The 17,298-nt window shown below is 37.5% G+C and overlaps 1 protein-coding gene across 1 annotated transcript in view; it reads left to right on the top strand.

Annotated features, from left to right (window-relative positions):
* The window catches only part of LOC140157968 (uncharacterized), a 40,242-nt gene that overhangs the window by 2,594 nt on the left and 20,350 nt on the right, over positions 1-17,298 (top strand). Inside the window, 12 exon segments of the mRNA XM_072181217.1 lie at positions 2,302-2,412; positions 3,163-3,510; positions 4,171-4,284; positions 5,107-5,214; positions 6,041-6,322; positions 9,421-9,513; positions 13,237-13,350; positions 13,626-13,982; positions 14,279-14,389; positions 14,989-15,102; positions 15,602-15,961; positions 16,664-16,786. Of these exon segments, the coding sequence (XP_072037318.1) occupies positions 2,302-2,412; positions 3,163-3,510; positions 4,171-4,284; positions 5,107-5,214; positions 6,041-6,322; positions 9,421-9,513; positions 13,237-13,350; positions 13,626-13,982; positions 14,279-14,389; positions 14,989-15,102; positions 15,602-15,961; positions 16,664-16,786 (2,235 nt within the window).

Below are 17,298 nucleotides of genomic sequence, written 5' to 3'. Positions count from 1 at the left end.
GGTCGGCCATTACTTGGTCCCCGCAGCACCAAACTGGTGTTGTCACTGCCTAATTGGGCGGATTAAAGCCGCTTAAAATTCGTCATCATTCTTTTGTCTACGTGTAACACGGATGATAGAATGCATTTTAAAATGCCCTCCAAGGCCGCATCATTTCACATTAAGATGGAGCCGACGGGGACCCAGCTATGGGTACCATTGAGGTGTAGGAATGCGTGAAATGCATATTCGTCTATATAATTAATGCCCATCATAAGGACCGTTGATGTAAGGATTAAAAAAAAATCGATATTGGCCACTCAATATCAATAAATCGATTTTCTTCCCAATATTGCGTGATCTGAAAGTTACTTACTCATATCTTCTACATTCATCCATACATGATATCCGTCTGCTTCCATCAAGGAACTTACTGATATCATACGTTCCACAACTGTTTGGAGTAATCTTTATTTTTGTGCAGGTATTATTACCAATTGACGGGATCACTGACCTCACACTTTGTAGTTAGGAAGAGATCAATAATACCTAATTCCGTTACCTATTTCGGACAATGGTTGAGGTCTGAGGTTGAGGTCCAATGCTCTTCAACCTTTTCCGGACGCTTATGTAAACACAGCCAAATTAAAAAGTCTCCAGTAGTTCCGTCCCCATTTAATCAGAGTCTGATGAGTTTATGGCAAGATAATTTGTATAATAATTCATCATGCAGTTATTGTTAACTACATGTATGCACACAACACAGGGGCACTCACAATAGGCAATTGAACCCCACTGTTAGCGCTGTGTTGTAGCTATAGTGGATGAACTAGTTAGCATCATATATCAAAAAGTATAAAAGCTATGATTTTAGTATTTGCTCTATGTTTCAGTTACTTATTCTTTTCCAAATATCCGAATCTTCAACCCGGTACAAGCTTTAATAACGGAGGAACATACATTTTTATTAAAAAGAAATCCTACCATCTATCCAAACTCGCCCGTGTTATTCCAATGCACATTTTGCTTCACCGGGCAGCCCTGGCTTGGTCATATTTGGAAGATTGGTGTCATAAAACCGTCAAGGTACAAATTTAGTACTTTCTGTCAATCAAGTATGGCTTATTCTCTACATGTCAATCTTTAAATAATTGGCATAGTCCTTATAATAACGGTGGTCCGCCTTGATGAGTAAATGACAGCAAACAGCTGCCTTTCAGTGCAAAATACCCCACAACTCGGTCAGTCGAGCTCCGCTCGTACATGTCAATAGCGTCATTATCGATTGGATTAGTCGTCCGTAGCTGACAATTCGGTCGCTCATTGGATTAATATTATCAGGTGGTAATAAATTTGCATTGGACAATAGATTACTATATAATGGTTTAGTACTGCATATATCGGTTTAATCTTCAATAAGCGGGTTTATGGCTGGAAAGGTCACGGTGAATTTGCCGTGGACATATGTGCACTATGTTTCTATACACTTTCCTTCGAAAGTTGGTACCAAATTTGATATCAAAAGTTTAATCATTGTGAGCATAGGAGCCGTTGTTTGGAAATTCGTGCAATTTCAAAAATGACCAATTACGAATTGACCACGCAAAAGTCAATGCATTGTATCAGCTTATTATGTGGCCTGAAGCAACCCGTACAAGAATCATTGTACACTTGCCTGCGCACAATTGAAAGAGCGGGGTATTTGAGTTGCATTTTGACATGCATGGGTAAACCTTTAACCTGCCGGCCTATTCAGGCGACGTAATTCTTGTCACTCTCGCTAGTTCCGCTACGTGATACAATTCCCTCTGTCATTTTTAAAATTGCACGAATTTCCAAACAAAGGTTCCTCTGCTCACGATGATTAAACTTTTGATATCAAATTTGGTATCAACCTTCGAAGGAAAGTGTATAGAAAATTGTTATAAAAATGATTTTGCCATAAACTCATCAGACTCTGAGTAAATGGGGATGGAGCTACTGGAGACTTTTTAATTTGGCTGTGTTTATTATGGAATCAATTATGATTGTCTCGTTGTAACCCGTACGAAACTCGGGGAGCTGATCCTGGTTGCGTTGGCCAAGTGTGGTATGTCTAGGGTGTGCGCTCCTTAGCTGCAAGTCCATGTGTTGTTGTTTAATGGTTTGTAGAATGATATGGGGCCAAAGTGGTCAGCGACAACCTGTAAAGTGTAAAGAGGCTTGTGGATCAACGTCTAGGCGTTGTGACTGTGCGATGCGCATGTAATAAATCACTGCGCTTTTTTGACAGTTAAATGTGCAATTTCATTTATAAAAATGTAGGATCTTTTTAAATTTTAGGATCCTGTAAAGGATTTCAATATACTTGTGGTAACGGCAAATGCATCGATGTATTATCAATATGTAATGGAACCAACGAGTGTGATGACTTTTATGACGAACTGGGATGCTGTAAGTTTTAAGAAAAGACATGATAATGCGGTAACTTATTATGTTTGTGTGCTCTGTGCGTAGTTTTGGCGTTAAGTGGAGAGATAACACTGTTGCATCATAACCAATGGAGCAATATGTAATAACTTTGAATATAATCTTACACAAAACAAAAATTGTAACAAACATTGGCTGAGGATCTTACAAATTCTATGTCTATAATAATAATACTCAACAAAGTTGCCGAAGCAACAAAGTTGCTGAGAAATAATATGGCACTGGATGAAAAACAAATAATACACTGTACATTGTACAATCTATATACATTCTTAAGTTTAGGCCCCTTTACCTTTTATACTCTACTATACAGTGGCGTAGATTTCTTTATGAAATCAGGAGGGATGGGGTTGGAATTTCTTTTGAAGTATAATGAATCCATCACCTTTTGGCGACAGAATAAGTTTATGGCACAAATGCTCGCGAAGCGCGAGAAAAATTTGCCATATTGAAGCTAAACTGATAAAAAATATGGTGCAAAAGTTGGATAAATCAGCGCGAAGCGCGTAAAAATTGGCACTTTTGGGCCAAATAAAAAAGGCCAAATATAAGGTTAATTTGGTCAGAAACTCGCATACAGGAGTCAACATGGGGTGGTGGTGATTATATGGACCACCCCCTGGCAAAATATTGGGGGATTTTATCCTCCCCACCCCCCTGGGATCTACGCAGAATGCTAATATAATATACAATCTTAATTAAATATCTTAACAGTTCAATGCGGAGAAACCTATTATTATTTGAACTCATCTACGCCATTCAAATCGCCATACTACCCTCGTAATCCACGTCGTGTATCATGTATATGGCTGATTATTGCGCCAATTGGGCATCGAATACTAGTGAATGTAACGGACTTTGAAATGTTTCGAGATGACTTTGCGATCGGTAATGGTGTTGATCCTAGTAACGAGAGTTCGGTTATTGTTAGAAGACTCGGAGCGACGATAAGGCCGTACTTCTTCTCGGAAATGGAGCATGTTTGGATGACATGGAAGACTGTGGCTTTTGATAATCTTTACAGAGGATTTGCTTTAGAATTAGCAGCCTTCACGCCTTTGTGTAAGTTGATACACCCGAGTATACAGAGTTTTTCCAGCACAGTGAGTCTAGTCATTGAACCCCGTCATTGAACGAAAGCTAACACTTCCCCTAAAAACACTTTTTACATGAGATCAACAGATAACGCAATTCAATGTTTATAGCGGCATCTGTGCTTTGACCAAAATGTAGGTTTTAAAAGTCAAAACCTCAAGTGTTCCTTACAATATTTTTCAAATTTTATGTCATTAAATGAATTGCAAATCTTGTGCAAAATGTTACTGATTTCCCCTTCCCTCTGTGACTCCCTCATGGAGTGCATTGATGATTCGTTAGTATTTTGAATCTTTCACAGACAAGTGTAGCAACAATGCTTCCCTCTGTGACTCCCTCATGGAGTGCATTGATGGTTCGTTAGTATTTGAATCTTTCACACACACGTGTAACAACACTGCTTTCCTCTGTGACTCCCTCATGGAATGCATTGATGATTCGTTAGTATTTTGAATCTTTCACACACACGTGTAGCAACAACACTTCCTCTGTGATTCCCTCATGGAGTGCATTGATGATTCGTTAGTATTTTGAATCTTTCACACACACGTGTAGCAACAATGCTTCCCTCTATGACTCCCTCATGGAGTGCATTGATGATTCGTTAGTATTTTGAATCTTTCACAGACACGTGTAGCAACAATACTTTCCTCTGTGACTCCCTCATGGAGTGCATTGATGATTCGTTACTTTGTGATGGACAGTTTCATTGTCTCGACGCCTCAGACGAACTGAATTGTGGTATGTGTAGTTTAGACATTCAATTGGCTTGTGTGTAATGCAATCTAATGCACTACACTAGCATGTATATCAGAAGACTGGAGTGTAGATGTGAAACAAAATAGATGCAAAATAAAGATAGGATAAGTAAGACGTCAATTCAATGTTCAAGTCAAAACCTCAAGTGTTCTAGACCTGAATAATACCAACAGCTATCACACTAATATATTTGTGTGCAATTCTAAACTTACATTTTTGTTTCTATATCAAATTATTCATCTTTTTCTGCTTTTTGTGGTAATTTTAATTCTATAAACTGTACATTTGTGTGCAAATTGAGGGGACTATTTATATATATTTTAAATTCAAATTAGCCAAGTAATATAAGTTAAACCTTACATTTCATGATAAAATGTTTTTGAAAATTCCCTTGTCATTTGCAAGTCTGTTTGCTGATGTTCTAATACCATTTTACAAGTGTCTACCCCTTGTAAAGGTGCAAACAAGAGTTTAGGTAAATAGCGCCATCATTGTTCAACGTTTCTTAAAATTGACTCGATTTTACATGCCATCAAACAACCGTGTGAGGAATACCAATGCAAATGGGAAAACGGGCTTCAGACAGATAAAGATGCTGAAAATGAGGCCATACAATACGTACGACCTGGCCTTGGAGAGTGCAGAAGAGGAGGACATGTAATGATCTTTTATGGCTATGGGAAGGGTCTAGCTCTTATGCTGAATGTATAATATAAATGAATAGAATATATAAACCAGATGGAACGCGGTTCAGCCGCTGTCAACCGGCGGTCGAGTTTTGATTTGATCTTTTATTTGTTGCAGAATGTGGGGAGACGAAATTCCAATGTCCAAACGGTCCGTGCGTAGATGTAGATGAGCTCTGTGATGCGAATCCACAGTGTGACCTCTTTGAAGATGAGGTTGAGTGTAGTAAGGAACCTTTGCTCTATTATAAGAATACAGAAAAATACAAATAACGGAATAAAAACTCACAATAGGTGTCATATAGTGGTTTTTCTTCAGCGAGGTGATGTTCAAAGTAGGATTTGCAGATACACATGAGCGTTGGCTCAAATCAAGCATGTCAGGGCCAATGTGTTTAGTTTGGTTGGATTGGGTAAGCCCCCCGGGTAACCATTATGTTAGGGTGTGTGGGGCTGAGACGAATATGTAGGTATATTCGTCTCAGGTGTGGGAGGGGTACGGATATGGAGTGTGTTGTGTTGGGCCAGTGTATGTGTAGAATACGTTGATGTACTTGCTGATTATGTGGGTTGGGTGTGTGTTTGGGGTGAGTTGGAAACACCGTCAAACCGAGACCAACAATGTGTGTTTTTACATACAAACCGAGATTTATTTTGCAAACCGAGGGACAGAGTGAGGCTGCACAGCGAGAATAAACTGCTGATGCCTCTGACGTAGGGTGTGTTCGTTGCAATAAACGTTGTGTTGTCCGCCCGTGGGTGCTACTATGCCAGTGGGTAAATAGTAGCAAACGGTACAAAATATATGACCCATTCACATGATAAAAAGCCCATTGTTGGACTTCAACTGTACAAATATATGAACCAGTCAGGGAAAGCAAAAACGTTGTTCTGAAGAATTTAATCTGCTTTTTTATGAAACTCCTGACAACGGAGAAGGAATGTGTAAAGCAAGTGAAGCAGAGGTTAATACCTTTTATTCCAGTCTGTATGTTTTGCTACACAAGCCAGCATTTTAAATGATTTTTTTGATACTGTGTTCTTTCTGTCAGTGCATGAGTGCAGCCACCCGGATGTCTTTCTGACCAGTGAAGTTGATTCCATTGTGCTTTCATCACCAAATTATCCCGAGGGTTACCCATGTAGTATAGCTTGTTACTGGCTGATTACAGCGGAGGAAGGCTATCGCGTTGCCATGGAAATCAAATACTTTTACGTTACACCTGTTTTAGATGCTTTTATTATTGGACATGGGAATAATCCGTCGGTTGAATTGTCTGTGATTAAAGTAATGACGTATTGGCAAACAGAAGGAACTGTTTATTTAGCCCAAGGTAGGCAAAACACACCCACACCTCCACATACACACCCCCACACGCCCCACACCCCACATCAATCATCAACATACATCAATATATTCATACACACCCCCGGTCAGCACACCCCATACCCTTATACCACCCCACGCCAGTTACCCATCAAACACACGTAAACAAACATTATACAGCCTGTCTCAAAAAAAATTGTGCAAGTGAAAAGCGCCCTCTTTGGCAATTAGAAAAAACCGTTGTGACATGATGCTTACATCAACGTCAAGGGCGCAGTCTTAGCTCTCAAATGCCGTTTGTTCTGTTCAATTTGCTTGTTTCAATCTGGAGATATGTTTATTTAACAACGAAAGGGCAAAATCACAATTGTGCCACTTTTACTAGGAAAGAGAGCTGTACATCAATGAGCTGAAGTTAATGCGTCTAATGCACTCCCCTTCGGGGCTCGTGCATTAGACGCATCATTCGCATCAACATCAGCGCGCGTGCATTATTTTGTCTAATTTCTCTCCCAACAAGTAATATAAACCTATAAGGTCCGTATGCACAAAAGAGTTAGACCGGGTCTAAAGTTAGACCTGGTCTAAGTGGAATTTAGTACCATGAGAAAGGACATATTCCTTTACATTTGCTTAAGTTATTTTGAATTATTTTTGAACGTTGCATTAAAATCTTTAGAATGTGCTAGCTACTCTAGGAAGGAAATAAGAGTAGGAAAGGGCCAATCCTGATGGAACTTAACTCTTTTGTGCATACGGACCTTATAGTGTGTAATATTTGTTTGTCAATTAACATGTCTTGAGTGACTAAGTAAACAGTATTTACCATGATAAAATAATTGACGTGCACATGTATTTAAATTTACAGCATAATGTGAAATATTTATTCTTTTAATCTGTCGAAAAAAAGAATCATTATTCCTGCATCATGATAAAATAGTAAAAAAAGTACAAACATTTGTATTTTGTAATTGATCGCATGCATTCTTTTGATTTCACGAAGGAACCCTTGATAAACTTGATGCTATCACTGATTTACATGTAAAGCCCTCTTCCCTAGTAAAAGGGGCACAAATGTGATTTTACTCTTTCGTCGTTAACTAAGCATATCTCGAGATTAAAACAGAGCAAACGGCATTTGAGAGCTAAGACTATGCCCTTGACGTTGATCTAAGCATCATGTCACAACGGTATTTTCTAATTGCCAAAGAGGGCGCTTTTCACTTGCACAATTTTTTTTGAGACAGGCTGTACAAATATATACACGTACATAAGGGGGGCACACCACTAAATCAATGCGCCATTTGTGTAACCCTAATGAGTTCCGGTAAAATACAGAAACTTTTTGAGGTATTTTGGGCTGGTCTTTAGACTTATTATTCAGAAAGAGTGGCGAATTATAGCTTAAATAAAAGTGTAAAGCCTATACATAAATTTGAGTCGCCAAAAAAGTCGCATTTTTATAATTATTGAGAAAATAGGTCCGCGAATTAAAAATTGGCAGAATCAGGTTTGCAGTCTTGAGAGCATGTCAAAACAGTGAGGGCGCTGTTCGCGGCCTCCTAGCGGGAAAACGAGATGGAAGAACCCCATACATTGAAACATATGTTAAACTTTCATCGATTTGCAATCGACTGGTCATCATGATTTTTTTTTTAAACGAGCCCAAAAGGCCTCAAAATGAGCAAAGAAACCCGGTGTTTTTACACGTGTTTCAATGGGAAGATTATTTAGTGGTGTGCGCCCTTCGAAGGGCCTAGGCGTAAAATCGTGCTCCTGAGAGATTCAGCCAAAATTGAAGTTGGCTTTCGATTAAATTGCAGTTTTTTGATTTAAATAGATATTTTTTATGTTAGTGAATATATTTAATGCGTTTTAGGTGCAAGTCGCGCTAAGTTTATTCTCTCAGAGGCCTTCAAAGTTAAGAAACTGTCAAAAATTGTGAGAAAACTAAGATTTCTCAGATTTGATGCAAAATTGTTATAAGGTGACAAATCGGCACAAGTCTTTAAACCTCTCAAATCTTAATTATTTTATAAGGAGGGGGGGGGGGTGATTGTTGTAAAATCATTAATATATAGACCTTTGCCATTATGAAACCTAGTTTCTTTTCATTTAAAAGTGGTTTTTAGCAGATAAACGGTCAAAAACTATATGTTGAGAATTGGTATTTAATGCAAATTTAGGGAAATAAGCACAAATGGTCAAAATGTTGAAAATGTGCCCATTTTTGGAATGCACCATGTACCTTTGATAGGACATTTCTCTTGATGTGGATGTCACAGAGCACTCAAACCTTGAGTGTTTTACTCAAAACATTTTATATTTCAAGAAAAATATAACAAAATTCGATTTTATGAACATCATTTTTCCTTGAAGGGGCACACCACTAAATCAATGCGCCATTTGTGTAACCCTAATGAGTTCCGGTAAAATACAGAAACTTTTTGAGGTATTTTGGGCTGGTCTTTAGACTTATTATTCAAAAAGAGTGGCGAATTATAGCTTAAATAAAAGTGTAAAGCCTATACATAAATTTGAGTCGCCAAAAAAGTCGCATTTTATAATTATTGAGAAAATAGGTCCGCGAATTAAAAATGGCAGAATCAGGTTTGCAGTCTTGAGAGCATGTCAAAAACAGTGAGGGCGCTGTTCGCGGCCTCCTAGCGGGAAAACGAGATGGAAGAACCCCCATACATTGAAACATATGTTAAACTTTCATCGATTTGCAATCGACTGGTCATCATAATTTTTTTTAAACGAGCCCAAAAGGCCTCAAAATGAGCAAGAAACCCGGTGTTTTTACACGTGTTTCAATGGGAAGATTATTTAGTGGTGTGCGCCCTCAACAAACACCCTCTCACACACTCCAACCCCGCCCCCCGCATTACATACGAACACGCACACCCCTACCAATACTCCCAAATAGCCACGCACATATTTCACCGCTTTGCCATTGCCGCAGACTAATCAAATTATGCAAAGTATTTACTTACACTTTAAAGTAAAAGGATACGCAAACAATGATTCACAAACAAACAAAAGGCAAACGCACCGATATATCAGAGATTATTAATTATATTCAATTACTCTCTTTTACAACAGGTCATCAGATGTGGATCTCCTTCGTGACTGGATGCTCGCATCCATGGTGGTCTGGATGGTGGCAAATTGAACTCAGCCAAAGTAACGGAACACGTACGTAGTATAATATAGATAATGTATTAGGTAATACATTAGGGAATGGCAAAACAACCATAAAGTAAGTTTTATGAATTATTCAAACGTGTGAGAAAAAAACAGCACATTCCCAGCAAACACAAAAACGTTTTAAAAACGTTTTAAATAAGTTATATTTTGGCTTTTGGTTTAGGTAAAAACGTTTTAATGACATTAAAATGTCGGGTTATATAAAAGTCACGATAACGTTTTAAAATGTTTTGTATGAAAACACACTACAACAATATTTTTAAATGTTTTCAAACAACGTTATTGTAAACTATTTTGCAAACATTTTTGCCAAATATTGTGTCAATACTTAAATAACATTATGTTAAAATATTTGAACCCAGCAAACACAGAAATGTTCTTAAAATGTTTTTTCAAAACCTTTTAATAACATTTAAATGTCGGGTTATATAAAGGTCATGAAAACGTATTTAAAACGTTATTGAAACTATTTTGGGCAAACATTTTTCGCAAAATATTTTTTCAACCCCAAAATAACATTTTGTTTAGAATGTTTCGTATCAAGTTTTCAAGAATGTTTTTGGAATGTTATTAAAACGTTTTTATACCTTTTATATAACCCGACATTTAAACGTTTTCTGTAAAACATTTTTTGTTTGCTGAGGAGTAGATTATCAAAAAATGTTTTTTAAAGTTATGAAAACGTTTTATACTCTTAATATACCCTTTACATAACCCGACATTTAAACGTTTTCTGACAACCTTTTATAACCTTTTGCGAATGATGTCGAAAACGTTTTGTGTTTGCTGGGTTACTATACGTGAAGTAATGATGAAGTTTTATGTGGGGAACCAGTGGGTGGAAAGACAACCTTAGTAGCCAATTTGTACAAGGTGACAAGCAATAATCAAAGTTTTACGTGGGGAACCAGTGGATGGAAAAACAACCTTAGTAGCCAATTTGTACAAGGTGACAAGCAATAATGAAAGTTTTACGTGGGGAACCAGTGTATGGAAAGACAACCTTAGTAGCCAATTTGTACAAGGTGACAAGCAATAATGAAAGTTTTATGTGGGGAACCGATGGATGGAAAGACAACCATAGTAGCCAATTTGTACAAGGTGACAAGCAATAATGAAAGTTTTGTGTGGGGAACCAGTGGATGGAAAGACAACCTTAGTAGCCAATCTGTACAAGGTGACAAGCAATAATGAAAGTTTTATGTGGGGAACCGATGGATGGAAAGACAACCATAGTAGCCAATTTGTACAAGGTGACAAGCAATAATGAAAGTTTTATGTGGGAAACCAGTGGATGGAAAGACAACCTTAGTAGCCAATTTGTACAAGGTGACAAGCAATAATGAAAGTTTGTGTGGGAAACCAGTGGATGAAAAGACAACCTTAGTAGCCAATGTGTACAAGGTTTCATGCAATAATGAAAGTTTTGTGTGGGGAACCAACGGATGGAAAGAACAACATTAGTAGCCAATTTGTACAAGGTGACAAGCAATAATGAAAGTTTTGTGTGGGGAACCAAAGGATGGAAAGACAACCTTAGTAGCCAATTGGTACAAGGTGACAAGCAACAGTGAAAGTTTTGTCTGGGGAACCACCGGATGGAAAGACAACCTTAGTAGCCAATTTGTACAAGGTGAAATGCAATAATGAAAGTTTTGCATGGGGAACCACCGGATGGAAAGACAACCTTAGGGTCTTTTTATCTTTTCAGTTTCCGTAAGTCTTTTGTTCAGATACGAAAACGCAAGGGATTCAGTAAGTTACTGTAATCTGACTTCATTGTAAACTCTGAATAGAGAAGATGTAGTACCAATCAGCTTATTTCAATACAGGTGATTGCTTATGTCAATAAAACCGCGAGAAAAGATTATGTTAACACCAGTGTTTTTAATGGCCTAGCGCCCTCTCTCTTTAACATTGGTAAATTGATCTACATTAATTTCACAAAATGCATGCCAATCCGAATAACAAAATCCACTTTTTTCTGTAAAAACGTTGCAAATAAGCCCTAAAATCACAAAAGGTCCGCTTATGAGCCTGTCGAACCCCAAAGCACTTGTGCATGGCCACAGTGTCGCCCTTCCATCAATGTCTGTCTCCCTATTTTGTTCCTCCTGCCCCCTCCCCCCCCCCCATGATCAGTCTCCCCACTCCCTCCCCAGTCCCCACTCAATCCTCTCGAGTTCTTCTCTTTCTAGTCTTTCAGTCTCTCCCTCTCCTCTCTTTCTTCCGCACCCCTCCCACTCTCACTTGTTCAGTCTCAAGTATTTCCCTCCCTCCCTCCCTCCCTCTCTCCATCTCCATCCCTTGCGAAATTTATCAGTATGATCTATGACTGAAAATAAGCTCTGCAAAAATATAAACATTTAAAATAAACCCGAGCCTTGCATATAGACCCAACCAATTATCAGATTAGCTTACCATTGGTACGAATGAATAGAATACATTATCTTTGCTCCAATGCAATTTCTCGTTGTATTGCATTTCAATATAAAACATGATTACCAAGTCACCACTTGTACGCGCCTCATTGGGAGATATTTGACTATTTTAGACGCTTGTTTCATCGCCAATATGAAAAACTTATGCTTATAACTTGGCAATATGGTTAGTATATATTTCAATGCAAGACAATTTTTACGAGGCACTTACGTCTAGGCGTAAGTGCATATACACCAAACACAAGTCAATTGAAGCCGTACAATTTCCCGCGAATTTAGGACCGTAAAATTTAGACTCTTCTTTTGTCTAGATTAGCACCCAACCGCACATCTCGAGGTTTTATGTAAAAAATCAATATAACTTACCAAAACGAAAACTGAAATTCACGAGCTTCAAATTTTCAGTAACTAACAAAAGGCTAGAATAAAAGATTGGTCATACCTGGGAGACTACCACTTCAGAATAACAATGACTTACAAAAACTATTATGGATACGGAAACAGAAACTGAAAAGATAAAACGACGGTTATAGTAGCCAATTTGTACAAGGTGGAAAAACAACTTTAATAGCTACTTTGTACAAAGTGACAGGCACGAATGATATTTTTGTGTGGGGAAACCAGTTAATGGAAAGACATCCTTAGTAGCCACTTGCTACACGAGGAAGAAGAAGACACAAAAAACAAAAATAAAAAATAAAAGAAGAATGAAGAAGAAGACGTTAAGGTAGGAGAAATATCCCAAAGAAAAGAAACAAAACCCTACATCAGTATAAAGGTAATGAAATCTTAAAAACGGTCATTAGAAAAAAAACAAGAAAGAGAAGTAGAAGGTAATCAAGATGAAGAAAGTGTGGAAAAAGGTGGAAAAGTTGAAGAAGTAGAAAAAACATATCTACAATGGTGCTTTGGTGACCTTCACCAGCTTGTAGTTTGCTTGGTAATTCGGATTGGATGTACACAATAAGACTAGGGCACTAGTTAGTGGAAAGACTTTGTTGCACAAGGTGACAGGAGTAAAAGTAAAAGCAGATATTAAAAGAGGAAATAATAATATATAGCAAAAAGAAGAAGATGACGACGATAAATTTAAAGAAGAGGAAGAAGAAGCAAGAAAAAGAGGAAGATGTAAAAGCAGAAAAGTAAAAAGTAAAAGGAGAAGAGAAGAAGAAAAATAAAAAAAGAAAAAAAAAGAAGAAGAAAAGGGTAACAAAGCAAGTACACTATTCAGTTGTCAAGAAATGTTTGATTGTAATATTTTGTTTGCTAGAAATCTGTCAGGGCGACAAGATCCCGTGTTCGTCTGGTGACATATGCTTACTAGATAAGACGTTATGTGATGGCACGGCGGATTGTTCTGATTACAGTGACGAAGCAGGATGTGGTATGTCAATCAATCATTCAATAAATCATTCACTCTGTCAATCGATATATTGATCCATCGATCAAGTGTTCAGTTAAAATAATTGATCACTTGAAAAATTAGTACTTGTTGTTTTTGAACACTAACACGTTCATTTCAATAATTACGCCATTTTGTAGTTTTAACATACTGACATTAAAATGCCCTTTCTTCATCAGAGAAAGAATGATTCTGAAAAGTTTGGTTTTGTTAAAATGGAAAAAAACTTTCAAAAGAATATTGGTGTCTGATTTCAGAATATTGCGGTGAACGTGACATTACTTTATCATCATCAATGACCTTTAACCTTACTTTTCCTGCTACATGGGTGACATACGGAAAAGACTGCGTTTGGTTGATGACGTCATCAGCAGGTTCACGGATTAGAATTTCAATGATTTCTTTTAACATCCAACATTTCTGGTCAAGTACTGCTTACATGGGTGATGGACATGACGTCACAAATATCTCTTCAATATTTTTCTCTCGTCATGGAGGCGTTGTGCCAGCGATGTTCTGGTCAAAGGAGAATCTGCTTTGGGTTGCGGTGGATAGTAATACATACCACGGCGACGATTTCTTTCAACTAGCACTAGAAGAGTTTACTAATATAGGTATAAAACAGTTTTAAAAGTTATTGTAACGGACGGAAAGGCAAAGATAATGCTTATCGCACGAAGGTAAATTTGCAATAATCAGTCAATTTGTAAGTAATACATATTCATAAATGAATGAAAAAACTGAGCGTACTGAAACTTCTCCATTTTGTTACATAATCTTTGCCACCTTATTACCAGTTTTCCCTCACACCGAGCTAAAGGAATCTATTTGCCATGAACGATTACATTCTATAACTTTGACTTTACATGTTTACTATCCTAAACAGTTTCTCTATATTCCTAATTTTCAGAATGCGATATAGGAGAGATCATATGTGAATGCGGATTTGTTTGTGTCAATCCAGAACAGATTTGTGATGGAGAAATTGATTGCCCTCTTAGTACAGACGAATATGGATGTGGTATGCTTACAATCGTATACTGTCATTATCATCTAGATAGATATAATATATTATTCATGTTTTTAAACACATGTAAACCCCATTCGCTCTAAGTGTGAAGCTTATGACTGGATTAACTAATCACAAGTTCCAAAGTGGTACTCAAAAGTCATGTAGACTGTATACAATTTAACTATTTAGTCCAAAATATTATGCCAATTGATCACTTGTTCCAGTAAACCTTTCTAGTGTGTAGTAGTGTGGGTTGGTGTTTATCAACATTGGGAATTGTCAGCTCCCAATAACCTTCACAGTTACAGCGAATGGGGTTTAGACATTCTTTTTTTTTTTTAATGTTTGAAATGAAATTTAAAAAATCGGTCGAGTTTTGCCAAAGTTTAAAAAACAACAACCAAAAACAAAAACAAAATCGAAGTTTAATTCCACCTCAAATCTATTGAAATCCAGCATTGTTATTCCAATCATTTCTATACATCAAAAAGGGTGAAAAGCCACACGGGAAAGATTTGACAGGTAGCGGCATGCGTTAATATGATGTACTTGTATGCCTAGGAACTATTGATCCAGAATTGTCGATTCATTGTTTTCTTACGCTGTAGATGATTGTAATGAGCACCACCTACGTTGTGGAGATGATAGTGGATGTGTCGTCAGTGATTCAGTTTGTGATGGAACCCCGCATTGTATGCAGTATATGGATGAAATAGATTGCGGTATTTCAAACAAAGAAAAATTAAATTCAAAGTTTTGTTATCCATAATAGTGGAATTCTTAAATAAATATTACAGTTCAGAGGCGCAGGGGGGAGCTAGGGGGAATTCCCACAGAAATATTTCAGGGGTAAAATGGGGTCGGCAAAGAGTAAATTGTCCTTAAAATGACTAAAATGGGACGAAAAATTGACAAATGATGTCGAAAATGTGGCTTTGCCTCCTAAAAAGCTGGCTACGCTGCCGTCAAAGTTGTAGATAGCCAAAGCAACTATGATTAATTAAAATTGTATTATCAGATCAGTACTTTATATTGCAATGTTGATAAATTAAATTTATGGTCATCATCGTCATGGTTGTATTTAATCACACACACACACACACCCCCCACTACTTTAAGCAAATTTATTAGTAGACAGCAATTAATCAGTACATTTGATGCCTGAATTTCCTAAGTCAATGTGAGATAAAGTTGTCTAATTTCTACCCTTTTCTTATGTAGTACCGTGCGGAGTAAGCCACATATCACTCACTAATATGTCTGCAACCTTGACACTCACCTCGCCTTACTACCCATCCACGTACTTCAATCTCATTGAATGTACTTGGTTCATCACGGCATCATCTCACCATCTGATCCGAGCAAGATTTCAGTCATTCAACATCGACGACGGCTATGACTTCTTAACTGTTGGTCTGGGAGACGGCCCTTGGAATTCTACGTGGACATTTGACACTTTCACTGGTACAAATGCGCCGTCTCAAATTATTTCTTCTGGTGAAATGTGGATGCATTTTAGCTCGGACTTTGAAATTGTGGCAGATGGGTTTTTGATAGAATTCACACAGGAGGATAAAGATGGTATGTAAGACCATACAAGTACAGCTGTATCTAGCGATTAGTCGCAAGAAATAGGCGACTGCGTTTGGCCAATGACCATGGGTGTAGTTTATGGTGTGAAAAATAAAGATCTATTCAATTGGTTAGTTGCAAATAACAGCTTATTGCTAATGTAGGTCTACGAACTGTGGTATTAATCAGAATCAGTTTGCATTTTGTGTTTGCGTTTCAATAATGCCAATGTCATTCAACGGCAAAAAGCATTTGCTTTATTAATTGCGGAAATAAAACCATTAGCCTTTTCGAGACATGACGGAGGCAATAGGAAAGCGCTGTAACATGTAATTTACCATTCGCTAGTCCGAATTCTGAAAAAGATTCGTTAGTCCGAATATCGGGTTCTCTAGTCCGAAGGTTCGCTAGTCCGAATAATAAATAAGGTTATCTAGTCCGAATATAGCATAATGTAGCTAACCCTTACCCTAACCCCAACACTAACCCCTAACCCTAATATCTTAACCCTAACCCTAAGTTACCCTTATTCTATATTCGGACCAGAGATCGAGAACCTTCGGATTTAGAACTTAATTTGGTTTTCGGACTAGGGACCCTTCGGACAGGAGAACCTTCAGGCTAGCGACCCTTCGGAGTAGAGAGAAGTCACAGGCAATTGTTGTAAACTTTTTCATCGATTTATGTCACCCGTTATTTTTTGCTATAAAGCACACTGTGATATCATGGAGTTCCGCTGCTCCTCTCTTCCTCTTGGCATCATGTGTTTACACGCACCTCAGAAGTGTGACGGCATAACAATGTGCCCAGATGGCGAGGACGAACAACAATGTGGTGAGTATACATGGTGTGCCTATTTGCCCTAGAAGTAGTGATGTAATTAATTACCTTAGCGATAGGTTAATACAATTTTTTTTAAATGTATTGCCATGCACTATAAGTATTCATCACCTGTCTGTGCATGTGTGCAATCATAGATTGAATACAATACTGCTCTTTTCGAAAACAACACTAATTATACAGGTGCGAGTGAAATGTACATGGACTTTGCATAATGTGAAATGTCCATAGAATTACGATCCAGGTCTTTTATGCATATGCTTTGTTAAGGGCTGGGGTATGAACGTTTGGACAATATTTATTGTGGGACATTAGAGCACATCAGACATATCGAATTGCATTCTGAATACGAAGAATGTCCTTCTGATATCAAATAATTTAGATTTTTGAAATTCGCAATGTAATACACATTTTATGGCAAATGATTAAAATTGATATTTTTGATATTTAACAGTACTCGAAGTAAACGTTATAAATCTGATGATTTATTCTTAAAGTGTATGTAG

Source organism: Amphiura filiformis, chromosome 7 (genome assembly GCF_039555335.1).
Source record: "Amphiura filiformis chromosome 7, Afil_fr2py, whole genome shotgun sequence".
In the NCBI taxonomy this organism is placed as follows: Eukaryota; Metazoa; Echinodermata; class Ophiuroidea; order Amphilepidida; family Amphiuridae; genus Amphiura; species Amphiura filiformis.
This window is presented reverse-complemented; position numbering and strand designations above follow the sequence as displayed.